The sequence below is a fragment of the Nuphar pumila genome, chromosome 4, assembly GCF_984573655.1.
Source record: "Nuphar pumila chromosome 4, dmNupPumi1.hap1.1, whole genome shotgun sequence".
Lineage (NCBI taxonomy): Eukaryota > Viridiplantae > Streptophyta > Magnoliopsida > Nymphaeales > Nymphaeaceae > Nuphar > Nuphar pumila.
In genome coordinates this window covers 31,376,743-31,404,221 of record NC_143252.1, presented here as the reverse complement: position 1 = coordinate 31,404,221, position 27,479 = coordinate 31,376,743, and the positions used below count along the sequence as shown (strand labels likewise).

General features: G+C 38.9%; 1 protein-coding gene across 1 annotated transcript in view; it reads right to left on the bottom strand.

Moving 5' to 3' along the window:
• LOC149839841 (oxysterol-binding protein-related protein 3C-like) overlaps positions 1 to 27,209 on the bottom strand; it is a 38,642-nt gene extending 11,433 nt beyond the window's left edge. Inside the window, exons 1-9 of the mRNA XM_090004252.1 lie at positions 27,049 to 27,209; positions 25,772 to 25,865; positions 22,682 to 22,798; positions 22,498 to 22,570; positions 22,288 to 22,406; positions 21,974 to 22,095; positions 20,389 to 20,565; positions 19,975 to 20,119; positions 19,473 to 19,651 (exon numbers count right to left, since the gene is read on the bottom strand). Coding sequence (XP_089860378.1) covers positions 19,473 to 19,651; positions 19,975 to 20,119; positions 20,389 to 20,565; positions 21,974 to 22,095; positions 22,288 to 22,406; positions 22,498 to 22,570; positions 22,682 to 22,798; positions 25,772 to 25,865; positions 27,049 to 27,137 — 1,115 coding nt within the window. The 5' untranslated portion in view covers positions 27,138 to 27,209. The remainder of the gene's footprint in view (positions 1 to 19,472; positions 19,652 to 19,974; positions 20,120 to 20,388; positions 20,566 to 21,973; positions 22,096 to 22,287; positions 22,407 to 22,497; positions 22,571 to 22,681; positions 22,799 to 25,771; positions 25,866 to 27,048) is intronic.
• Between the last annotated feature and the right edge of the window lie 270 nt (positions 27,210 to 27,479).

Here is a 27,479-nt window from a genome sequence, read left to right as displayed (position 1 = left end):
TGAATGGGATCAATTGAAGAGTACCATGAACTTGAACACCCCAGCAGAATGGCCTTGCTGAGCGAAAACTCAAACATATTGTTGAGAGTGCTTTAGCGATGATGGACGAAGGACACATTCCTACGTATTTATAGACATAAGCATTTCACACTACAGTTCACATTATAAATATGCAGACAATGAAAATAATTCAAGACAGATCTCTATATTATGAACTTTTTGGCAGGCAACCCAACTATGGATTCTTGAAGGCTTATATACTTGTGTTTGTTATGTACACATTGATGCGAACCTTAAGGAATAAATTTGATAAAAGGGCACGTACCTGCAAATTCATTGGTTATGTTGAATATAAGGGATATTGATGTTATGATATTCAAACTAAATGCATTCGCATATCGAGGAATGTAGTTTTTGATAAAAGAAATTTTGATAGTTATCGATCTTAGCAGAGTGTTGAACTCTTTCCAGCAAAAAGTGATGAACCAGCCCAAGAAAACATTGATAGTGATTTATGTGGAACTACGTTACATGAGCAACAAGCTGACATTCAGCAGAATGATGATCAAAATAACCAGCTGAAGGGAAGATTCAAAGGGATAGTGTACAGCCACAAAAATTTGTGAAATGATTCCTCTGACCTCGTGCAAGTAGAGGCTGAATCAGAAATACATTCATTGCAGCATAATAGAGCCAGCATTGAAGGCAGACATATGCAATCAGATGTGAGGAGAGATCCAACTGAATCAAACATCCAGTAGAGAGATGGGTCAATTATGAAAATTTCAGTACAGATCATCAATTATTCTTGACTTTTGTCTCAAAGCACGAAGAGCCCAGAACATATCATATTGCATCAAAATCGAATAGGTGGATAGAAGCTATGAATGAGGAGATAAGGGTGTTATACGAGTGCCTAACATGGGACATCGTTCCAAGACTTGTTGATAAAATGTTGTGGGATCAAAGTAGGTTTATAAGATTAAATATAAACCCGATGGGAAGGCAGGTTGGTGGCAAAAGGCTTCACACAGGAATACGGTACCTTAAGTCCAATGGTGAAATGGGGATCATACGCATTATTTTATCTCTTGTTGAATATGACTGGACATTAAGCCAACTTGATATTAAGAATGCATTTTTACATGGGGACTTGAAAGAGGAAGTCGATATGAAGCAACCTCAGGGATATAGTGAAAATTATTTCTATCGATATGTATGCAAATTAAATAGGACTATACATGGTCTTAAGCAAGCATCCAGATCCCGGTTTGAGAGCTTCTCTCTTGAGATTCAAAGGCATAGATTTGTGAGATTACAACTTGATCATTTTTTTATATACAAAGGTAAAGGCTGGCAACATAAATATACTATTGTAAGCCTCTCTTAACTCCCAGACCATTGAATCAAAAACTTAGTCGTGATAAAGGAGATTTATATGATGATCCTACCAAGTAAAGGAGTATCATGGGTATGCTACAATACTTTACACTCACAAGGCCTGATGTTGTTTATGCTGTGAACCAAGTGTCACAACACAATACATGCTCCAAAAAAACAGCCATGTAGAAGCTATCAAGAGAATACTTCAGTACCTCAAAGGTACTTTGGGTGACGGTCTGTGTTACAAGAGTCAAAGTGGAACAAATAATATTGTGACCATAATGGCTTATTCAGATACGAATTGGGCAGGTGATCCAGATGAACGAAGATCAGTTTTAGGATATAGCGTATTTCTTGGAACTAATCTTGTTTCATGGAGCAGTAAGAAACAGAAAGCAATTGCACGATCTAGTACAGATGTTTAGTACAAGGCAATGGTTGCAGCAGCTTCTGAGATAAAGTGGGTTAGATACTTGCTTGGGGATTTATGTCAAAATGTGCTATGTTCCATATTATTCTATGATAATCAAAGTGCTATTAAGATCTCTGTTAATCCCATTTAGCATGGGAGAACTAAGCATATTGAAATAGATCAACATTTCATTTGAAGCAAAATTGGGAATGGAGAGATTGATGCCAAGTTCATTGGAACGGAAGAGCAAGTGGCTGATTTGTTTATAAAAGGCTTGAGTAAACAGCGGTTTTGGTTTTTAAAAAACAAGTTGTTCATGGTTCTCACCATGCACAACTTGAGAGAGGCTGTTGAGACGTGATCCTTGCCTGGATTCACAATCTAGATCCAGATTTGATCTATGCTGAAGTTATTTTCTGTTTATCATGTTTTATTACCAGTGTTGTATTGTATTTTTCAGTTTTGCCCCTTATATTAGATTGTTGTTAATATAGGGCAATACTATAAATGTTCATGTAAATTAGAAAGTTTATTTAATATAGGGAAAAGAGCCCAGACATCCCTGTTGTTGACGTTTTGGGGTATTTTAGAAGCTTCTTCTCCTATCCATCATCTTCTTCTTCCAAGCAAAGATCTGGTTTTATATATCGTACAATACACCTGTTAAATATATATATATATATATATATATATATATATATATATCTGTTTTATCCAAAATACCCAATAGGGGTATTTTGGTCTTTTCATAATATAATATAAGTTGTGTACAACTTATTTAGGAATTTTTTAGTTTCTTATTTTTCATTTCTTTCTTTTTATTTCCCCTTTTTTGGAACCATTGGGGGCACACTTGTATAGACGTTGGGGTCCCCAACGGTCATTAATATGACTGTTGGGGCTCCCCAACGTCTATCTAGTGGGAGCCCCAATGGCTCCCTCTCTCTCTTTCATTATGTATATAAAGGAGAGTTCCCCCTCATTTGTTCAATAAGAGTTTTTACACTCTCTTAATAAAATTATTATTTTTTTTAGCCTTTTGGCATTACCCCTTTTTGGGTTTATGTAATTGCACTTTATGTGCTTGTGATTTTCTCTTAGTGGGTTTGTGTATTTGCACTTTATGTGCTTGTGTTTCCGTGCTCATTATTGGACCTTCAAGTGTTATCACTTGTTATTTGTATTTTCGCCTATTTTCTTACATGGTATAAGAGCCCGGTTGTGATCAAGTTATTCTTTCGGTGCATCGGAAAGTGTGTCATCCAAATTTTGAGAAGGTGGTGAAGTATTCGTAATCTCTCCTTTATTCTCTTCTCCTTGGATTTACTTGGTATGTATTTTACATTTTTTAAGTATTCCTTATGTTATGTAGCTCATGCATTACGCATGAGAAAAATATTTATTTTCTTTATCGTTATACATATATATATATATATATGTATAACTTATTTTTTTTATCGTTATATATATATATATATATTCTATGTTATTTGTTAAATTAAAAATAAAAACAAAATGTATGCTTTGAAATTTTTTAAATGATATTTTAATCATCGTTGAACTTGTTTTCTTATCATTTTTTGTTTATCTTAAGAAAACTAGACATATGTATCATGTTTGAATCTTGAAATTTTTCAAAACTTGCTTTAATATATATATATATAATCATGTATTATTGACCTTAGATGGTTCATCAATCATGTTCATATCTTAAAATAATTTGATAACGATGTATTTCACAAAATATAATCTTACTTGAACTTGTGTGTATAACAATAGTAATGACTTTAGGTGTTTTGAACTTATGATTATGTTGTTGACCTCACGCCTTACATATGATTTAAATATTGTATTGCATGCTTGATGGACATGTGTATTCATGTTTAAAACCCTTGAGTCATTATATACTTAAAATGTAAAATTTTATATAATGACTTTAGTGCTTTAAATTTATCACTTGCATATATGCTTAAATTTGTTTGTAAGCATGTCTTTTGTATGAGATATGTAGCTTTAATTATTGCATATACATGAGTCTTTTTAATCCCTTTATGAGAATGTATGCACTTGGTTTTTAGTATAGTTCTTTTGGTATCTATACATATGCTTTGGTTCTCTTTAGTGGCATTGATTGTCTCATAGTCGACTTGTGAGTTAAATTTAAATAGTCTTTTTCGAAATCATATATATTGTTTTTATTTTCTCTTTGAGAGTCATTGGATTCTTTGCATGTGATATGCCATATTACACTTATTTCTTGATTGATGTATTCATGAACTCTTTTTAAAGAATTACTTATAATAAGCATAATTCTTATTTGCTTATTAAAAATTGTTAAAAATGTCATGAGACATATTGTAGGACATATGATTGCACTACATTCATTCTAAGATTTCATTTTATTTGTTAGAAGTTTTTTGCAAATCAGTTTCTTTTATGAACTTGATCAAGTCAGCTCCTTATATAACTTGCTTATGTTATCAATGCTTCTTAAGCATTTTGTGTATGAATAAAATATTATTTATTTTTTTAGTGTTCCTTCATTTATATAAGGGTCATGCTTGTAGTGTATCTAATAGACACCTTTATGTGAGTTCTTGAGTGTTCCTTCATTTATATCCTTTCAAGGGTCATGCTTGTAGTGTCTCTAATAGACACCTTTATGTGAGTTCTTTGTGCATTTGTGGAAGATCCATTATTTAAATCGGTATTTTGTTTGAAAAATGTTTTCCGTGAGTATTTATTGCCTTCTCATGGCATTTGTATTGTTCATCACAGACTTTTATATGATGCATCAATCTTCTTGGCCTTGTTATTATTGAATCAGAGATATTTGTTGGAGTAAGTTATGTGCACCTTGTGTTATGTCATTTTAAATTGTCAACTTGTAGTTTGACAGCTATGTGATCTTTGATTGTGAGTGTGTGGTATCACTCATTTGTTCTTTGGCCATTGACTTTATTATGGATGCTTTTAATTGTGTATCTGTGATGGCTATCTATTTTTTGAAACCATGATGTTTTAAAATGTCGTTAAAATTGATATTGATTGCATTAGTACGCTTCTATTACAAGTCTTCCTACATCGGTTGTCTTTTCTTTTTTTATGCCTCTTATCTAAGTGTCATTACATGTGGACAAGAGATGTTTATTCACACCTTTGTGTGTGATTTTTAGCCCATTGTTGGCTTTGTACTCTTGCTCTAGTAGCTGATACACTCGTTTTAAGTGTCATTATATGTAGACAAGAGATTGATTCACACCTTCGTGTGTGATTTTTAGCCCATTATTCGCTTTATACTCTTGTTCTAGTCGCGGATACACTTGATTTTGAGTATCACTATATGTAGACAAGAGATATGTATTCACACTTTCGTGTGTGAGTTTTAGCCCATTGTTGGCTTTGTGCTCTTGTTCTAGTCGTTGATACAATCGTTTCAATTGTCATTATAAGTAGACAAGAGGTGTTTTTACACAGTGTGTCTTTAGCCCTTTAATGGCATGTTGTTTGAAGAGCCTTTTTGATGATGATGGTGGGCAACTTGACTCACAAAATATTTTGGCTATTGGGCTGACTTATGGACAATGTCGTGGTGGAGGAAATAATCATCGCGGAGGTAAAGCTCGAGAACGATGTGGTGGACAAGGGGGGCGTGGGTTGCTTCGTACCCCAAACATGCCTCTTAATTCTCATGCAGAAAATCCAAGAAATATTCTCGCATGCTTCCTCTATAATAAAAGGGGGCACATTAAAGCTGGTTCTTGGTTCAACCCCGAGAACAAAGGCAAGAATCCTATTATTTAGTAAAAAAGGCAAACTGATGGGAGTAAATCTAGTGGAGATGTGCAACAACTTTTATTGGCAGCCCTTTCAAAGATGACAATAGCATAAAATGACCAGGGAGTATGGTATATAGACTTTGGGGCAGCCACCCATGTCACGGGAGATGCAGGTAAACTCTCAAACTTATCCCTTATTTCGATAAAGGCAGTGTTGTCACTGGAGATGGAACTCATCATTTCATTTCTCACACTGAGAATGCCATGATACCCTTCTTAGATTCATCCATAAAATTGTTTAATGTTCTACTTGCTCCTAATATCAAAAAGAACATTATTTTTGTATCCAAACTTGTTGCTGATACACATTTTTCTATCGAATTTACTCCATCTTCTGTGTATGTCAAGGACCTTCAAACGAGGGAGACGTTCGTTAAAGGGGAACAACGAGAAACTATGTATATCTTCAAGGAAGACCCTTTTGTTCGTGTTTTTGTTCCTATCGTCATGAAGCCTTCATTGGAGTCCGATGAATCATCTTCTAAATGTCTTCTTAGTCTCTCGAAATGTAATAAGTCAAATATTTGGCATAGTCGACTTGGTCACTGTAGTTTCTCTTTTGTTGAAAAGCTTGTAAGAGATAATCGTATCTCCTTATCTAGTTTGAGTCCTACTTTTGATAATGAGAAATGTACAAGTTGTCAATTGTGCAAGAGTGATGTTCTTCCTTTCAATTCAATTAATAAAAGAGCTTCAAGACCTTTTGAGATTATCTACTCTGATGTATGGGGTCCTGCATAGGGATGGCAATGGACAACGGGGCCCCGCCTCGCCCCGTTTGGACCGCGGATGAAGGGCATAAAACGGGGATGGAGGCGAGGATGAAGGTTAAAATCTATCCCCATGCGGGGATGGACTTACGCTTTCCCCCGCCCCGCCCCATCCCCATCTCAATCCCCGCCCTATCCCCATCTCAATCCCCGCATAGGAATGACTATAGACCGAGGGAAAACGGGCCCCGCCCTGCCTCACCCTCGTTTGGACCAGGGATGGAGGACATGAAACGGGGATGGAGGCAGGGGTGGAGGTTAAAATCCATCCCCGTGCGGGGATGGAGGTGGGGATGAAGGTTCAGATTTTGAAACGGGGCGAGGGTGGAGACCTTATCCCCCGCCCCAGTCCACTGCCATCCCTAGTCTTGCACCTACTTGTTCTCTTTCGGGAAGTCGATACTATGTTGTTTTCATTGATAGTTATTCTCGTTATACCTGGATATACTTCATGAAACATAAATCTGAAGTTCCTCAATTGTTTAGAACTTTTCATGCATTTGTCAAAACTCAATTTTCGTCAAATATTATGAATTTTGAGTGTGGCGGGGGAGGTGAGTACACTTCAAATGACTTTATTGCTTTTCTTCGAAACAATAGTATAAGCCGCAGAGTTTGTTGCTTGCACACACCGCAACAGAATGGTGTGGTTGAACGAAAACATCACCACATTGTTGAGAGTGCGATGAGCATGTTGCATGACAGTCATATACTTATTAAGTTATGGACAGAAACTTTTCACTCTGCGGTTTATATTATAAATCGTTTGCCGATGGTCATTTTAGCAAATAAATCATCTTATTATACTCTTTTTTGACAGCACCCAGATTATGATAGTTTATGAGTTTTTGGATGTGTTTGTTATGTGCATATTGACAAATCATTAAGAAATAAGTTTTAGGATAAAGCTTATAAGTGCAGATTTGTGGGATATGCAGATGATTATAAGGGAAATCGTTGCTATGAGCCTCTGTCCAAGCATGTTAAGATCTCCAGAAATGTGATTTTTGATGAGCAGAATTTTGAAGATGGGCATTTTTTACAAAATACGCGTCATAGTGTTGAAGTTTATTCTCCATGGTTGAATTCCGAGTTGTTTGCTAACATCAACGAAGAGTGTTCATCATATTGCAATGTTGCTCCCATGCCTACTCTTGTACCAAATGAAACCTCTAGAACAACTCAAATCGAGATTGACAATTTGTCGCCCAAAGAGATTAAGAATTTTCAGGACCAGTCTATGCGAGAAAAGCGGCAAAAAATAATTCCACCATTACTGATGTAATTGTTGATGAACTTGAAAATCATTCATTTCTCAGGAGATCAGAAAGAATTTGACACCCAATTCAGAGATGGGTTAGTTATGATAATTTCACTCTGGATTTTCAGTCATTTCTGTCACAAGTTGAAAAGCAAGATGAACCTACTACCTTCCATCAGGCAGTCAAGTCACACAAGTGGATAGAGGTAATGAATGAACAAATGGAAGGGCTACATGAATGTCAAACATGGGAAGTTGTCCCCAGACCCAAGGATAGAAATATCGTAGGGTCTAAGTAGGTTTATAAGATCAAGTATAAACTTGATGGGAGCATTGAACAACACAAAGCAAGACTTATTGTACGTGGTTTCACTCAAGAATATGGCCAGGATTATGATGAGACAATTAGCCCTGCGATCAAGATGGGGACAATTTGTATCATATTATCTCTACTCGTCCATCACAAATGGACATTGAGCCAGATGAATGTGAAGAATGCTTTCCTTCATGGGGACCTTAAAGAATAAGTTTATATGGAACAGCCACCTGGATATGTGGAAGGAGATCCTAAGGCATATGTCTGCAAATTGAAGGGAGCTCTTTATGGTTTAAAACAAGCATCACGATCCTGGTTTGATAGTATTTCTCTCAAAGTTCAAAATCTTGGTTTTCGCAGATGCACTCATGATCACTCACTCTTTATCTTCAGGGACGAATGCACTCTTATCACTCACTCTTTATCTTCAGGGACGAGCATACAATCACATTCTTATTGATTTATGTAGATGACATAATTATCACGGGCAACTCTTGCAGTCATATCCAGGAAGTCAAGGAATTCTTAAGTCAAAATTTTAAAATGAAGGATCTTGGAGAACTAAGGTACTTCCTTGAAATAGAAGTTGACAGGAAAGACAATGTGTTGACCCCAACACAACATAAATATACCCTTGACTTGTTAAGTAGAGCAGGAATGAAAGATTGCAAGCCTTTAGCTACTCTGAGTGTTTTACAACAGAAGTTGAGTTCTCATGATGGAGACTTATATGATGATCCCACCAGATACCGAAGTATAGTCGGAATGCTCCAGTACCTTACCTTCACTAGACCCGACATTGTCTATTTGTAAATCAAGTGTCTCAATTTATGCATGAACCTCGAACAGGGCACATGGAAGCAGTTAAGCGGATATTGAGATACTTAAAGGGTACGGTAGGAGATGGACTTGTTTACAAGAGAAATCTTATAGAAAATGGGGCTCATAAAATATTTATCTATACAAATGCGGACTGGGCAGGAGATCCAGATGAGAGAAGGTCAGTTTCAGGCTATTGTATATTTCTTGACAGCAAGATTGTGTCTTGGAGTAGTAGAAAACAGAAGGTTGTTGTCAGATCTAGTACTGAGGTTGAATATCGTTTCATGGCAACGGCCACAGCAGAAGCTACGTGGGTTAGACACTTGCTAACAGAATTGAGAGAATCTATCTCAAGATCATTATTATTGTGTGACAATCAAAGTGCGATAAATATTTATTTTAATCTCATTCATCATAGTTGCACTAAACATATCGAGATAGAAATTTTTGGTTCTTAAAAGGCAAGTTGTCCATGATTCAAGATCATGCACAACTTGAGGGAGGCTGTTAAAGAAGACGTGATATGGTTCTGGATTTACGCACATGTGCACATATTTGTATTTTGTATTTATAACCAGGGACATTATCGTCCATAGTATTTTGTAAAACACTAATATAAACATAGCTTCTCTAGGTGACATTGATGACCTTTTTTGTGCAGCAACCTCTTGTCTTCCTCTATCACTTTTTCTGTTGAAGGTTGACGTGGCTGGAAATACAAGTTATGACATGTCCCTTACATAAACACTTGTGTATTGTTATAATAGGGATGATTTGTTTGTTATATTAAATTCATGCTTGTTATATGCATTTTATTGATAAAAATATTTATCTTTTTATTATTGTTTCATGTGCATTAAAAATACTTTAATTACATGATGCATATATGTGTATTAGGTCTTTCTAAATCTTTTGTAATGCTTAATCTTTCTCGATAAAGAATTTCTTTCTATGCATTTGTGCATGTTTGCTCCTTTGTGAGCAATTTCTTGTGCCTTTGTGCACATATCTTTCTTTGAGAATATAGTGAGTTTATCAAATTGTTTTGGAGCTTGATCCTCTTAACGATATCTTCACATGGTGCTTAATTGAAATGCGTGGAATGTTTTTTATGCATCATTGTTTTATCTCTTTTTTAAATCATATATTTGTTAATAATCAAATTTTCTCATCATCACTGTTATAGTTTCTTGAAAAATGAGTTGATTCAATATATCTTGTTTGAAATATTTTATTCTTGTTATTAAATTATATTCGGCAAAGATATTTTTCTTGTATACTTGGAGCTCTTTGGTTTGTTCCAAATGAGAGGTTCTTAAAAATGAGATGGAAGAGTACTTTTGATACATCACGGAGATTGTTCCCTTGCGACTTCCATTCTAAAGTTGCGCTTAGAGTCTGTTTTGCTTTTGTTGAGTCTGATATAAGCTGCCCGGTTCAGGTGAATTAATACCCCGAAGGGGTAGCCCGTATACTTGAACTGTAATAGCCCTCGAGCAAAATTGTGAATGAATTAAATGCGTTGAGCATTCTTTTGTTCACCCTTGTTGTGATTGCTTCTTGTAATTACAATTCTTCTCCCTCTATTCTCTCTTGCTCTCTTGCACTCTGATTACAAGCTTCTACGACTAACAAGCGAACTGACAAGTAGGCTTGCGGCGGTAAGAAAAGATTGTAGCGTCGCGCTAGCCTATCGAAGGAAATAGGCTCGTGACAAGTGGTATCAGAGTCCGTTCTCGTGCTAGAGAAGAGACTCCGAAGTCGGTGTCGCACAACACGCCGACAAGCCGAGATTTGTGAGCAAGACATTGTGGCGCCTTATCAAAACTTGCGCAACACCAAAGGCAAGGCAGTTGCTGAAACTGAGGAGATGGGTTCACCTCGGGGCCAAAAGAAGTTAGTTGCAACTGTGAACAGGCTGGTGGAAGATGTGACTTCGCATGAAGAAGCGATTTCACGCGCAATTGAATCATTCGGTGGACTGAATGATGTGGTGGTGAGCCTGCAAGATCAGGTGCTCTTGTTGGTGGAACAGGTCACTTCGTTGACGACAACAGTGACCGACTTGCAGACTGAAGTAGAGGAGTTTCAGTTGAAGAACCGCACGTTGCAGCGAACAGTGACCCTGGATGACGAAAATGGTGAGAGGCCATCAAGGATTGATGTGCCAAGACCCGCAAAATTCAATGGTTCTCGTAACAGCAAGGCCATTGAGAACTTCTTGTTCCAAGGAGAAGACTACTTGGATATTCAGAATATGATCGTTGAAAATCTGAGGATTAAGACTGCAACAGCTCTACTCGATGGAGATGTTATCGCTTGGTGGAGGCGGAAGCGCAGTGACATGGAGAGGGGTCAATGTGTGATAGACACCTTTGACGACTTCAAAATAGAGTTGCGCAACTACTTCATGTCGAGGAATGCACAAAGGCAAGCGTACCGGATGGTTGGCAAGCTTAAACATACTGGTTCATTGCAAGACTATGTCAAAACGTTCCAGAAGCTTATGCTGGAGGTGTCTAACAAGCCAGAAGACGACAAGCTCAGCTGGTTCATTATGGAACTTCAGCCATAAGCACAATTCTGAAGTGAAAAGAAGCAACCCCCGTATTTTGGAAGATGTGTATGTGGCGGCCGAGCGCTTAGTTGACACTCAGTGCAAGCCTTTCACCCCATCAACCAAAGTCGGGAAGAAGCCTGACCACGGAAGCAAGAAGGACGAGCGGCGCGACAACAAAGGGGAGGCGTTGACAAGCCATCAATCTGACAAAAAACAAAACTACACAAAATATAACAACAGCAACAAAGGTGATGCCAATGCTGCGCAGGCAGAATGCAGCAACACTGAGACTATGCAACTGCGGATGGGAGCCATGCGATCGATCAACGCAGCTAGAAGTTGCGCAGGTTAGCAAAGAACTAATGTATCTCGAAGTCATTACGAATGAAAAGTCTACTTCAGCTATGGTAGACTTCGGGGCCACACACAACTTTGTCTCGCGGAAAGAGGCAGAGCGGTTGGGCTTGAAGCTCGAACTAAAGCAGAGGACCATCAAAACGGTGAACTCTGAGGCCAAGCCCATCCTTAGTGAAGCAAGAGATGTGGCTATCTAAGTGGGGAGTTGGGCCGGCAAAGCCAACTTCTCTGTGGTGCCCCTTGACGACTTTAAGATGATTTTGGGTATGAAGTTTCTGCGAAGCCAGAATGTTATGATGTTGTCAAAGTTTAACACGTTGACGATTATGGGGCCAAACATGTCCCACACAGAGCAGTGCCTTACGCAGAAAGGCAAGTCCTCAATGCTATCGACGATGCAGTTGAAGAAGGGTGTCAAGTATGGGGAGCAGACATTCTTAGTTGTTGTGCACGCAGAAGAAGGGAAGGTGGAAGCAGCAGTGTCGCCAACCCTAGCCCCACTATTGGAGGAGTTTTGGGGGGTGATGCCTCCGAAATTGCCAAAGCGTCTTCCACCAAGACATGAGGTCGACCATAAGATTGAGTTGACCCTGGGAGCGAAGCCTCCCGCAATGGCTCCATACCGCATGGGGCTAGCTGAGCTGAAGGAGTTGCGCATGCAATTAGACGAGATGTTAGACGTATGAATTGTTCATCCATCGAAAGCCCCATTTGACGCTCAGTCCTTTTTCAAATGAAACATGACAGCTCCAAACGGTTATGTGTGGATTATTATGCTTTGAATAAGGTCACGGTGAAGAACAAGTACCCATTGTCATTGATAGCGGACTTATTCGATCAACTAGGTAGTGTCCGTATCTTTTTCAAGCTAGATCTGTGATCGTGTTACTGGCAGGTGAGGATGGCTGAAGGTGATGAGTCGAAGACAACTTGCGTCACCCGCTATGGTGCTTACGAATTCTTAGTAATGTCATTCGGGTTGACAAATGCTCCAGCCACGTTCACGACTTTAATGAACCAGATCTTCTACCCTTACTTAGACAAGTTCGTGGTAGTCTACCTGGATGATATCGTGATCTACAGCAGCAGCATAGAAAAACATGTCGGGTACTTGCGAACAGTGTTTCAGGTGCTGAAAGAGAATGACCTTTGTGTCAAACGAGAGAAGTGTCTCTTCGGGCAAAAGGAGATCAACTTCCTTGGCCACGTTGTGGGGCGTAGTGTGTTGCGTATAGATGGGCAAAAGATAAGGGTCATCCAAGATTGGGTTCCGCCAAGCAAAGTGCCAGAGTTGCAGTCATTCATTGGTTTGGCAAACTACTATCAGCATTTCATCGAAGGCTATTCCCTCATTGTTGTGCCCCTCACAGATTTGTTAAAGAAGAATTGGGTATGGCTCTGGGCAGAAGCGTGTCAAGATGCCTTCGATGGCTTGAAGAAAGCCTTAGTGAGGGAGTCAGTGTTGCGACTGCCTGATCACTCAAAACCCTTTGAGATCCACATAAACGCCTCAAACTTTGCCATCGATGGAGTTATTATGCAGGAAGACCATCTGATTGCATATGAGAGTCAGAGGATGAAGGATGCAGAGAGGCGTTACACGGTGCACGAACGTGAGATGACCGCCATCGTGTATTGCCTCAGGACCTGGCGGCACTACCTTCTAGGTGTCGAGTTCGTCGTCAAGACGAACAATATGGCTACGAGCTATTTTCAGACACAAGAAGCTGACGCCTAAACAAGCGTGACAGCAGATATTTTTTGCTGAGTTCGACTTTGCCTTGGAGTACAAGGTTGAAAAGACCAATGTGGTGGCGGATGCCCTGAGCCGCAGGGCTGAACTGGCAGTTGCGCGCGCGAAGCCCTCTGAAGTGCATTTAGAGGGTGCATTGTTGAGCCGCATCCGCGAAGAGGCGCAACAGAATCCGACAACACAACACCTTGTTTCTCTGGCGCAGGCAGGGAAGACTCGACGATTTTGGCTACAAGACGACCTCCTCGTGACAAAAAAGAGATGCGTCTTCGTGCTGCGATGGAGAAGCCTCCGCCGAGAATTGCTTAAGAAGTGTCATGATACACTATGGGCCGGCCATCCTGGTCAAGAGCGGACCTTAGCACTCCTTGAGCACAGCTACTATTGGCCGCAGATAAGGGACGACGTTAAAGGGGTATATGCGGACATGCCTCATCTGCCAGCAAAATAAGGGAACAAATCAGAAGGTTGTCGGCTTCCTTGAGACTCTACCAATTCCAGAACATCCTTGGGATAGCATCTCCATGAACTTCATTGTTAGTCTATCAAAGGTAGAGGGCCTCAGTTATATTTTGGTTGTGGTGGATTGTTTCTCAAAGTATGTCACTTTCATCCCAGCTTCTAAGGAGTGAACTGCAGAGAAGACTGCAGAGTTATTTGTAAAGCATGTGGTGAAGCACTGGGGCATACCAAAGAGCATTGTGAGTGATCGCGATGCTCGCTTCACGGGCAAGTTCTGGCGTGAAGTATTTCAGCTACTTGGCTCTGATTTGTTGTTTTCAACAAGCTTTTATCCGCAGACAGAGCGCATCAACGGGATACTTGAGCAGTACCTTAGGCACTTTGTTAGTGTCAATCAGAAAAAATGGGTGAAGCTCTTTGACGTAGCACAGTTTTGTTACAATTTGCAGAAGAGCGAGTCTTCAGGCCACAGCCCGTTTGAGATAGTCATGGGGCAGCAGCCACTGACCCCATAAACTCTTGCCGCACAAGAAAAGGGAAAGTCATCCTTCGCCTATCAGTTTTTTAGCGACTAACACGAGCAGAATGAGTTGGCGAAGGCATTCTTACACAAGGCGGCAAAGAGAATGAAGAGGTGGGCGGACAAGCATCGTCGGCCCGCTAGGTTCCAAGTTGGAGAACAAGTGTTGATGAAGTTATACATCTTCCGCGGGCAGCACTGCGGACTGCTCAGAAAGTATGAAGGACCCTTTCACCATCACAAAGAAGGTGGGCAAGCTAGCTTACAAGCTGGAGTTGCTCCAAGACTTCAAGGTGCACCCGGTGTTTCACGTGTGCAACCTCAAGCAGTTCCATCCAGACGATGAAGATCCAGAATGCAACATGCCACAACGCGCTCCCATCATGCAGAGGGCCCCGACAGCACAACGGGCCGAGAAGCACCTCAGTAAGATCCTTCGTCACAAGGTCAACTACTTGGGCGAAACGAAGAAGTACCTAGTGCAGTGGGATGAAACAGCGGAACCAACGTGGGAGCCTGCATTCTGAATGAACAGCCGCTACCCGGCTGAAGTCAGAGCTTACCATGAAACAGACGGCGCCGAGGACGGCGCATGATTTGAAAGGGGGAGCATGTTCCCTTGCGACTTACATTATAAAGTTGCGCTTAGAGTTTGTTTTGCTTTTGTTGAGTCTGATGTAAGTTGCCCGGTTCAGGTGAATCAATACCCCGAAGCAGCAGCCCGTATACTTGAACTGTAATAGCCCTCGAGCAAAATTGTAAATGCGTTGAGCTTTCTTTTGTTCACCGTCGTTGTGATTGATTCTTGTGATTGCAATTCTTCTCCATTTATTCTCTCTTGCTCTCTTGTACTCTGATTACAAGCTTCCGCGACTGGCAAGCGAGTTGACAAGTAGGCCTGCGGCGGTAAGGAAGGATCGTCGCACCGCGCTGCCTTATTGAAGGAAATAGGCCCGTGACAAAGATAGTCAATGAAGGTGCTTAGGGATGATCACCATTAAAGACAGTTGAAGGCTGACAATTACAAAATTCTCTTATATGCTATAAAAATGGTGATTTCTATTGAAGACTTGGAATCCTTATTTTTGGATTTTCAAACTTTCTGTCCTCCCTACGTAAAGTTTGAGGGGGCGTGTTTTATATATATATATATATATATATATATATATATATATATATATATATGTGTGTGTGTGTGTGTGTGTGTATTTTTCTGTTTTATCCAAAATACTCGATAGGGGTATTTTGGTCTTTTCACAAGGTAATATAAGTTGTGTAACTTATTTAGGAATTTTTTAGTTTCTTATTTTTTATTTCTTTCTTTTTATTTTCCCTTTTTCCACTTGTATAGACGTTGGGGCTCCCCAACGTCTATCTAGTGGGAGGCCCCATGGCTCCCTCTCTCGCTCTTTCATTATGTATATAAAGGGGAGTTCCCCCTCATTTGTTCAATAAGAGTTTTTACAGTCTCTTAATAAAATTATTTCTTTTTAGCCTCTTGGCATTACCCTTTTGTGAGTTAATGTAATTGCACTTTATGTGCTTGTGATTTCTCCTTAGTGGGTTTGTGTATTTGCACTTTATGTGCTTGTGGTTTCGTGCTCATTATTGGACCTTCAAGTGTTATCACTTATTATTTGTATTTTTGCCTATTTTCTTATAATACTCGATATGGGTACGATACACACTAGTATCGCAATACGAGTGTGTATTGTATCGCAAAACCCAAAAATAATGATATATATCATACTTTATCCTATGTCACATAGGTGCGGGTGTGGGTACGGGTGCGGATGCAGCAATACGGTGATTTAAAAAAACTTGGCTGCGGGGGTGCGGGGAGGGTATATATAATTTTTAATAGTTTTAAGTTAACATTGCATGTATGTGTGTGCATTTATGTATTTATATACATAATATAGATAAAAATGGACTCGATTAGGGTTAACTGAATCTACTTTTGGATATAAATGGACCTCAGTGTGGTGGACTTCACCTAACACAAAGAAAATTGTGTCCAAGTGTCGCACCCGTCTCGGTGCAGGTGTGACGCGGGTGCAGTGCCCTGTTAGAAGAGACTATGTGACATAGGCTGTATCGTACGATACGGTACGATACTTACAACACTGCTCCCAATGACTATTAAAAACTCCCCAATGGCCTCTTCATGTGTATATATAAGGGTGTTTGCCAAGCATCTCATCAATAAAGCTTATATTTTTTATATTTTTTTCTCTTGTTAGAGCCATGTATTGTCTCATAGTGGACTTTTGCATGAGCATTTTGTGGGTAAGATCTTGTAAGCCCTTAAAGGCCCATGTTTTGTACATAGTATCACAGTCATAATGCTCTTGGACCTTTGAAGTGTGACCATCATACGATCGTGTTTGTCGGAAAGTGTTTGGGCGATCGTGCTAATTGTGGTGCCCAAGAGGGCATGTTTTTTTTTTACATCTCTCTCTCTCTCTCTCTCTCTCTCTCTCTCTCTCTCTCTCTTCTAATCTTTTTCATAGATCACGATTTCAAGATTGATCTATCCGTCAAATTAAATGGATCAAACTACATGACGTGGGCCTCTACTATAGAGAACGACCTTAAAGAAAAAAAACTTTGAAGATATGTGTCGAGCACTATTCTCGAACTTCAACTTATACTCACAAAAGTATAAGGAGATCAAGAGAAGGCTCCAGAAGGAGACGAATGTACTAAAGTCATTTGTGAATATCAAGCCAAAATAGAAGATTTGAAGAGTAACCATTTCAAGATCATTGCATGGTTTATGAACAATGTTGACAAAAGTTGTAAGTATCGTATTGTAACCCGTATCGCTTGAGCCCAAAATAAGATAATATTGTAACATTTTGAGAAAATAAAATAAAAATTCTAAAAAAATCAAAAAAATAGCAAAAAATCTAAAAAAAACATAACACAAGAAACAATAACGAAATGCACAAAATACAACCATAAAATCACATATGAAGCATTTATGTTTCTATGAGATGCATAAGACATCATCAAAAATCAACTATGGTACAAGAACAATTCAAAATATTAAATATCAAATATCTTGCAATTAAGAATATGTCACAAGACTCATACTTTCACATTACATAAACAAAAATATTATGGCAATAGTTGCACTCGATTTTCAATCGGTTTTCACTCATTACTTGTGTGCCCCACTGCAAAGTTTAAAAAGACCAATGAAGTTTGGTCTTTTATGAAAGGGATGTACACTCAAAAGGATTTTGTAAGACAATTTTTCTTGCAAGAGAAAATAAGAATCATTAAACAAGGAGAGGAGTGTTCGTGATTACTTCAGTACACTATCCCCTCCATGAGATGAGTTAGCACTTCTTGAATCCAAGTGGATTGCTAGGGAAGATGTGCAGCTAAGAAGAGAATAAATGAAAAAATAACATTTTTTTCAATTTTTGCATAGGCTTCACCCCAAATTTGAACAAGTGAGATCATCACTTCTTCATAGATCCTCACCTTTACCTCTAGAAGATGTCATTGTCAAAGTTTGTCAAGAGAAGACTCGTCTTGGTATGACGAGTCTTAGAGATGAAGTGTTGGTGGTGTTTAGACCCAACAACAATGTGAAGACCTACAAACCTCCACATTATGGGATGCAAAATAGCTACAGTGGAAGAAAATTTGTTATTTGTCACTTTTGCCATGAACCGAGACATATCCGACCAGTTTGTCCAAAACTCAATGGTTATTTCAAGAACAAAGTGGCTTTCATTGGCGAATCCACACTCAAGATGGAGGAGACAAGCAAAAAAGAAAGAAACTTTAAAAACTCTCTCTCTCTCTCTCTCTCTCTCTCTCTCTCTCTCTCATCTAATGGAGGCACTTCAGCAAATTCTCAAATCCTCATTTACATTGGATGTTGTTATTGCTTCTTCCTCTCCTCCAGTTATGTGTTATTTGATCATTGACTCGGGAGCCACCAACTCAAAATTATTTTATGTTCCAATTGCCGATGGGATTTCTTTAAAAACTAAAAGTATTAGAAGTTTAGACTAAAAAACTCCTCAAAATTTCTTTGTTCAAAAAGTTAGAATAGTTCTCAAACTTAATTTTTTTTTCTCAAATAGTCGATCATGGATGTGAAATCTCTTTCTCACCAAAAAGTTGCATCGGGCAGAATCTTTGATCCGAGAAGCAGATTAGATAAGGCCATAAGAGAGAGAAAATTTACTACATGGCTTTTTTATCTATGCCTTCTTCCAAGTCATTTTGTAATCATGTCCAAGAAAAGAATAGTAAAACTTGGCACAAGAGACTTGAACATCTTAGCATTTCAAAGATGCATTTTTTTTTCTTTTTTTGGAAACTTGATGGAATGAAAAAGAAATTACTTGTAAAGATTGTATTTTTTGAAAAATGAAATCTCTTTCTTTACCCGAGTTCATTTTTCTTCTCAACAAACTTTTGGTGATGCCACCATAAGTTTGAGGGGGAGAGTTTAAAATATGTATTTATATAGCTATATACATATATATGTATATATATGTATATATTTATATTTTTTATTATGTAATTCATATTGCCCATCAGGGGCATTTTGGCCTTTTTCCCTTATAATAGGTATTGTTCATTAGGAACAGTTTTTTCGCACTTCTTATTTTTTATTGTTTTTTGTCTTTTAGAATTAGAGCATGGGCTCTATGGTCTTTAAACCAAGAATCATGGGGGGCTACCCAACAGTCATAAATATGATGGTTGGGAGCTCCCAACGACTCTATTGGGAGCTCCCCAATGGCCTCTTCATGTGTATATATAGGGGTGTTGCCCCCTTTTGTTCTTAATGCTTTTGCTTAAGCATTTCATCAATAAAGCTTATATTTTTCATATTTTGTTCTCTTGTTATAGCTGACTTTTGTATTGTCTTTTGTATTTCTGCATATCTCATTACAATCATCACCTGCTGCAATGCCAACTCAACATTCTGGATATATCTGTTAGTAGTAAATTAATGGCATGAACACCACACAAAGTAGTATACCTGCTCTTTTCGGAACCAGATTTTGATAAATCACCCATTTCAAGAGCATAGCGATCAGGGCGTAATCGAGAGTCTGATGAAAGCAAATTCTTAGGTGCAGTGTCAAAGCTATTAATTTTATGTGCAAAATACGTATACTGAAATTTGTCATTCTCTGCAGCTGCTGCAACCCTCCATACCTATAACATATCATGAGCAAGAGGTCAGAAGTTATCCCAGGTTCAAATATAGAGATGAGTTGAAACGACCTAGCAACCTTAAGTAAAAGAATTAGCGCAAATAGTTAATTAATCAAGCAATTTTGTAAAGCTGTCCAAAAATCTGATTTCACAGGTCATAACAAAGTGCACAAGTTCAAAGCGTCACTTGTATGCACACGCACAGTGAGGTGCATGAATGATGAGGCGTCTTTAACAGAGAGAAACAACACATATCCTACCATGTAACATAGCAAAATGTTAAAGCATGAGAAAACCACACCAAAAAGAAAGACAGAATTTACCTCTTTCAGTTCCGTGCCAGGAAGAGGTTCCCCTTCTAAGTCACAAGGCTGATAACTCATGGATTCATTCCATTTCCCAGTCATCAAAATTTTAGGCTCCTCCTCGGCATTGTAGACATACCCATCCACTTCATAACGACCAGAACTGCGACCAAATTCAGTTCTGGTAAGCCTCCAACAATGCAAAGACCGATTAATAAAAGAGAAACAAAAAGTGACAAAACTAACAAAGAACAATTAAGGCCTTCTTACTATGTTAATCCAGCATGCTTCTACAAAGGTAATAGTCAAACATAGATATCGAAAAATCAACAAGGGGCTCCCAACCACTAAAAGAAGTAAAAGTTTTGTTTACAAAAGTTTTTCCACGTTGACTTTTATTACTAACCACGAAGTACAAGAATTCAGTCATACCCAAACCAACCACATGGTTGAAAGTAGAGGACAGCTTTGTCACCAGTGATTAAATTTGTCATAATCATCTCCCCTGGTGAATCAACCCAAGTCCGCCCAAATATGAGATTGTTAACCTTGGTTGGAGGGGGCACCAGATCCAGAATGACAGCAGCTTTTTTCAGAGTTATACGTGTCCTGCATGTGTTACACATCACATTAAAAGGCATTTCTTTTCTTTTCTTGGAAACACAGCAACATTTGGTACAACTCATCATACAAAGGGGAAATAAAGCAAAGACAAAAAGACAATCAATTGCATAGCTGAAGGATGCTTTGAAAGTGAGAAATTGAATGGTGGATCTTTAGCAATAGAGCCTAAAAGAAGAAGGTATCTAAAGATTGGTAAATCTCACAAGAACCCAGAAAACCAAAACCATGAAATTACTTGAGGAAGCTCATATAATATGGACTTAATATAAGGAGCCATCCTCATTTCATTCATGTTATCCCTCATAAGTGGAACTGTTGGCACATCATTCTCCAATCAAGCCATTTGGAGTTAAGAACCATCTCCTGGGGCTAGAACTTTGGCTTGTTTGCTTTCATATCATAAAACTTTCCTAGTAGACAACATACAGAATGCAAGGACCCATTCAGAAGGTCATTGTGTGGTTTTGTACAGGATGAAATGGTATTACATGTTTCTGCATATTACCCTTTCCTTTGACAACTCCTCAGCCTTGCTTAGCTAGGGAAGGCTTGCATTGAAGAACCATCAAACAATAGGGAGATCATTCTAGGTAATTGCATAAAACCTAGAGAAAGAATTGCCAACTTATATGGCCCCAATAGATATTTACCACATGAGGGCCATGTATAAGAGACTTGGATTGTTATACCCTATGTATGGGCAAGTACAAAGAAGCCGATTAGCTGTTACAGCCAAGGAACTAAAAAGCTTCGGGACCATCCAACACGTGAAAGATCAGGTGCAATATGATTGCACAAATATTTGTGCATTAAGCACCTGATCACCCTCCATCTTGGGGATAGGGCCTGTCAGTTGTGGGGCACAAGGCCTGATGGAGGGCGGTCAGGTGCTTAATGCACAAATTTTGTGCCATGTGATTGCACCTGATCCGGACTCATCCAACACCCACCTGCACATTCATCGGAGCAACATAGAGCATGCAAAGTACTAAACAGTTGGTGCAAAACCGCGGACGCAAGGTGTGGATTAGGAAGGAACTTAATTCCTGGACATTTGGGGACCCCAGCAGCTGGTCACTGCCCAAGAGAACTCCATACTTCAGCAAGCATTGGATGGCTGGCTTAGAGTTGCCACAGGTAGGCTCCTGATGACTGTCACAGGATTCTTTCCCCATTAACTACATTAACCTTCCCATGTACTTTTTCATTTCTTACACTCCAGAGGCAAACACGTAGTCCTGACCCTCTACCTTGATTGTAGACAATTCCTTTTTTGATCAAAAAAGTTATAACCACAAATTGAAACGGAATAGAAGATCAGTAACACTTAAAAATGCACCTATGGATAGGCAGATTAATATTTATAGGGAATAATTAAGTATAAAGACATTACCTTCCAACAGGGTAAACATCTACTGAGTTCCCCAGAAATTTCGTCTTCAACTTGGATGTTATTTCATATATAAAATGTTCATTTTCAGCATGCGCAGCACTGATGGGAGGATGATGACTTACCTGTTCAACAACATATGCAGATATTTGAGAACATTTAAAGCATAGTTATTACATAACCAAAATGACATAACAAATGAGTGTTAAGTTGTCAAACATAACTTGAAAATTACTATGAACTTGTTTTATGGAACAAAGGAAAAGAAGACAAGGAGGCTAGGAAAGAGGAAAACAAAACGAATACTAATTCCAGACCTGCTCTGATATGAATGTAATTCCACCATGATTAACCATTTCATAAGTCTCTCCTAGGATGGGATTGAAAGGTTTCCATATTCGTTGGAACGCAAAGTACACAGAAATTGCCCATGATGCTGAAACAATCATGAGTTCATCCACAACAGAGTAAGTGAAGTTCAAAAAAAAGAACAAAAAGCAAAGGAAAACTTAGAGAAATATCCTTACAAGCATAGACCAGCCGCATGTAAGGGTCCTCACATTCATCTGCCTGATCTAACAAACTGGAATACTCCATTAACTGAATAAGCCATTTACAGTTAAAATAAAAATAAAAATGAAATTAATAACAAAAACATACATATCTGTGAAATATAGATAACATCCAGTTCAAAACCAGAACAGTATTCACCTCTGCCATTTTTTGAATCATGGTCATTGGCTCAAAGATGATAACAGGAAGTGTTACCATTGATGTAACATCTGAACCAATATACTTGTGCATCATCTTCCAATAGCCATCCCGATCCTATAAAACAACTTTTCATTTAACTGCTGTAAGGCTTATAAGCAACAGAAAAAGCCTCACAGAAATTCCCTAAACGGTGAAATGATTAATGCTAAATTACATAAAAATTGCTTAAGAAAATAAAACCAGCAACGACAATGACTAGAACAATAATTAGAACTGTGTCCTTATTATAACAGATACAACAACAACAACAACAACAACAACTACGCCTTCATCCCAAAATAATTGGGGTCGGCGATATGAACCAAAAAAGAAAATCATTATGGGTCTTCCACATGAATCCTTCTCCTCCAATCATTTCTATCCAATGCCATGTCCTTGGTGAGGTTCAAAGCATTCATATCCTTTCCTATCACCTCCATCCATGTCTTCCTAGGCCTACCCCGACCTCTTTTAACTAATATATTTGCCCATTTCTACATCCTTCTAACTGGAGCATCATTAGGCCTTCGCCGAATATGTCCAAACCACCGTAAACGATTCTCTCTCATCTTATTTTCAATGGGTGCAACGCCTACCTTCTTACGTATCTCCTCGTTCCGAATCTTATCTTTTATTGTATTTCCACACATCCATCTCAGCATACGCATCTCAGCTACACTCATTTTTTGAATATGATGTCTCTTGGCAGCCCAACATTCCATACTATATAGTAAAGCGGGCCTAATAGTCGTCCTATAAAACTTTCCCTTCAACCGCAATGGCATTCTACGATCGCACAACACTCCAGTTGCACTTTTCAATTTCATCCACCCAACCTTTATCATATGATTTACATCTCCATCAATTTCTCCATACTTTTGAATGATAGATCCCAAATATTTGAAACAATCATCCACCGGTATTTCTTGCTCACCAAGCTTCACTACACTCTCATCATTACTTCGTTGCTTACTAAACCGACATTCCATGTATTTTGTCTTACTCTTACTCAACTTAAAACCTCTTGCTTCCAATGTCTGTCTCCATAATTCTAACTTAGCATTAACCCCAGCTCTAGACTCATCAATCAAAACAATATCATCAGCAAACAAGATACACTGCGGCACATTTTCTTGAATTGATCTCGTAAGCTCATCCATCACTATAGCAAATAGGAAAGGGCTTAAAGCAGATCCTTGATGTAACTCAACCGTTATAGGAAAATTGGTTGTCACCCCTCCACAAGTGCGGACATTGGTTACTACTCCTTCATACATATCTTTAATTATTTTAATGTACTTGAGAGAAACACCTTTCTTCATCATTGTCCACCAGAGAACGTCCCTAGGTACTCTATCGTATGCCTTCTCTAAATCAATAAAAACCATATGCAAATCTTTATTCCTCTCTCTATTTCTCTCGATAAGTTGTCTAAGAACATGTATAGCTTCCATAGTTGATCTTCCAGGCATAAAACCAAATTGATTCTCCGATATCATGACAACATTCATCAACCTAGACTCAATCACCCTCTCCCAAAGTTTCATAGTATGACTCATGAGTTTTATACCACGATAGTTTGTGCAATCTTGTATATCACCCTTATTTTTATATAGAGGCACCAAAGTACTCTTCCTCCACTCATTAGGCATCTTATTTGTCCGCCAAATCTTGTTAAAAAGATTTGTCAACCATTCTAAACCTTTCTCTCCCAAGCATTTCCAAGCCTCGATAGGAATACCATCTGGGCCAACTGCCCTTCTTGATTTCATTTTCTTCAAAGTCTCTGCAATTTCTTTCTTTTGAATCTTGCGCATGAAGTCATGATTCATCTCATGAAAAGGAATAAAGAAGTATCCAAGATCCTGAGCATGACTTTCATTAAATAGCTTATCAAAATAATTTTTCCATCTCTCCTTAATCTCCTCATCTTTGACTAAAACCCTTTGTGTTTCATCTTTGATACATCTAACCATACCCAGATCCCTCGATTTCCTATCTCTCATCTTTGCAAGCCTATAAATATCCTTCTCGCCTTCTTTGGTATCCAACTTGTCATAAACCTCCTTATATACTTTATCCCTCGCGTTCCGAACTAGTTTTTTAGCTTCCTTCTTTGTTATCATATACTTCTCCAAATTCTCCTTATCACGACTCTTACTTAGATTTCTATAACACTCTCTTTTAACCTTAATAGCTAATTTGACATCCTCGTTCCACCACGATGTATCCTTACCTAACAGTGCACCGCCTTTAGACTCACCCAATACCTCCTTAGCCACCTTTCTCATGTCACCCGCTATCTTTTTCCACATTGATTCTGAATCCTCCTCGAGACACCAATCAGCTTCCTTAACTACCTGCTCTACAAACATTCCTTGTTTAGCTCCTTTCGAGGGTTTAAAAACAAATGATAAGGCATGTTTCTTTTGGTCACAAGTGAGAAAGTAGAAGCTTGAGAAAGTAGATAACAAGGTTGACCTTGCGATCTACTTTCACAAGTTTAAAGGAAGAAAGATGCAAAAACAATCACAGCTGGCAATCAAAATTACAACTTCTACTTTTTCATGTTCCACTAACCTTGAGAAAGTATGCTGATTGTGATTTGCAATCACAGAAACAAACCCAACAAAGTAATCCAAATAAATAAAACAAAAAAAGGGAAGAAAACAAGCATAAATCATACTCAAAGAGAAACATGCAGACTGCTCCAGAAGTCTAGATAAAGCAAATAAATCAGATCAAATTGTAGACTCATGTTTTTGTTCTTATTACGGAAAAAGTTGAGAGTTTTGACATTTTTGTAAAGCAAGAGGCTGAAAGTTTTGACATTTCCGTTGCATGACAGAAAAAAAAAACAGAAGAGAAGTCATAAGCTCATGTAAAAAGGCAATGATAAAGCGAATGCTACTAAACAATAGGGAAGCACTAGGTCTCTAGATAGCAATAATAGTAACAGTTACAAAGAACCATTATAGAGAAACATGGTCATAAACAATCTGCCGACACTGGATGGGGATAAAAATCATAATAGAAACAATAAGGCACCTCTTGCTTCCATCTCCCTCTCTGAGCTTCCTCCTCTGCATCTTCTGTACCACCTTCAGGATTTATAACTTCTAGACCTTCGTACCCAAGCAACCTAATGAGAAAAAACAAATTTGTGTATTTATAAGTTATTGTTCAAAAAAAAAAAAAAAGAAGACACATTTCCATGTTCAAGAATAAGACGATAACTGTGTTACTGATACTATTAGAATAAACAATTGATCAGGCCAGTGAATGAATTCCCCGCAGGTTACACAACATAAACTCACAATACATTCCCTAACATGAATTTCCAGATGATGCTAAAGTGATCTGAAGTCTGAACCATGCGCTTATTTCATAAAAGACGTCCTCACGACCACAATAGTGCAAAAAAGAAAAAATAGATATTGAGAATGAAGTTCGGGAGATGTAAGCTGTAATTCAAGCAAAATGTCGGAAACGGCAACTCAACCGAGGTCACAATACCAGACTGAAGTAAACAAACTGCCGCCTGCTTGGTGTGATTCAGGGAACGTTACAGCCAAGTAACTCAGAGATTTTTTAAATGTAACGATGCGGAAAAGATGGGGGAAACCTAGAGACAGAAAAACAATCCCATCATGGCATTCACAATGGAAGGTTAGAACTCCAACCGAAGTTTCATCCAGTAGACTCCGTGTCATCTGTCACTGTACATCCACTCCACTTCTCGAAGAAGGGTTCGGAGGGCGACGAACAGATCCGAATACAAACTAGCGATCAAAATATGGGGCATTCACTACAGACCAACTGAACTCGAGTTCATTAGCTAAAGCTCAAGCTCCGCATAGCTTTAAAGCTCCCAAAAATCCAAAACGTACACACTAATTCGAACAGATCCGAATACAAACTAGCGATCAAAATATGGGGCATTCACTACAGACCAACTGAACTCGAGTTCTCTAGCTAAAGCTAAAGCTCCGCATAACTTTAAAGGTCCCAAAAATCCAAAACGTACACACTAATTCGAACAGACTAGCGCAAATAATTAATATTTATGGTCTAACAGTCTCAAATAGGAGCACAGATCATCCAAGGTGCCGAAATGTTACATAATTTCCACCAAGCCACTAACAGAACCACCGAAACCACGAAATCCGACGTTCTAAACAACGCGATCACCGATCTCAAACTTTTCTAGCACCTATAGATCAGGCAAAAACCCGCCACAAGGTAAAGACGCACACAATATTGGGCTCAGCAATTCAAACATCGATCAATTAGAAAGGGAGAGAAAGAGGGCTCTGAGTGTGTACCCGTTGACAGATTTGTGCATGGCGTTGCCGAAATTGGAAAGGCTAGACGCAATCGACGCTAAGAAACCCTTATGCTCCTTCGACGCCATACCGATCGGGAAACCCTAGATCGACGACGGCGATCGAAAGAGAGAGAGAGAGAAACGTGCTCGGGAAATATCGGAGAATCGAAAAGGGGTCCAGGGATATTTATAGAGGGAGAAAGGGCGAGGAAAGAAAGAGAGGCGTTTGGGGGTTTGGGAATTTTCCTCTCATAGAAAAGTGATGACGAAAAGCTGGCGTTTTCTTCGTTTTAAAGTCGGCCAAGTGGCTTGGTTTGTGGACTCTGGTCCAACCCGGATGACTCGGACCAGGTCCGTTTTGGTCTACATGGGTCGGGTCAATGTTAAACCTCCAACGTCTTGTTCTACTCGGTCTCAGGTTGAGTTTTG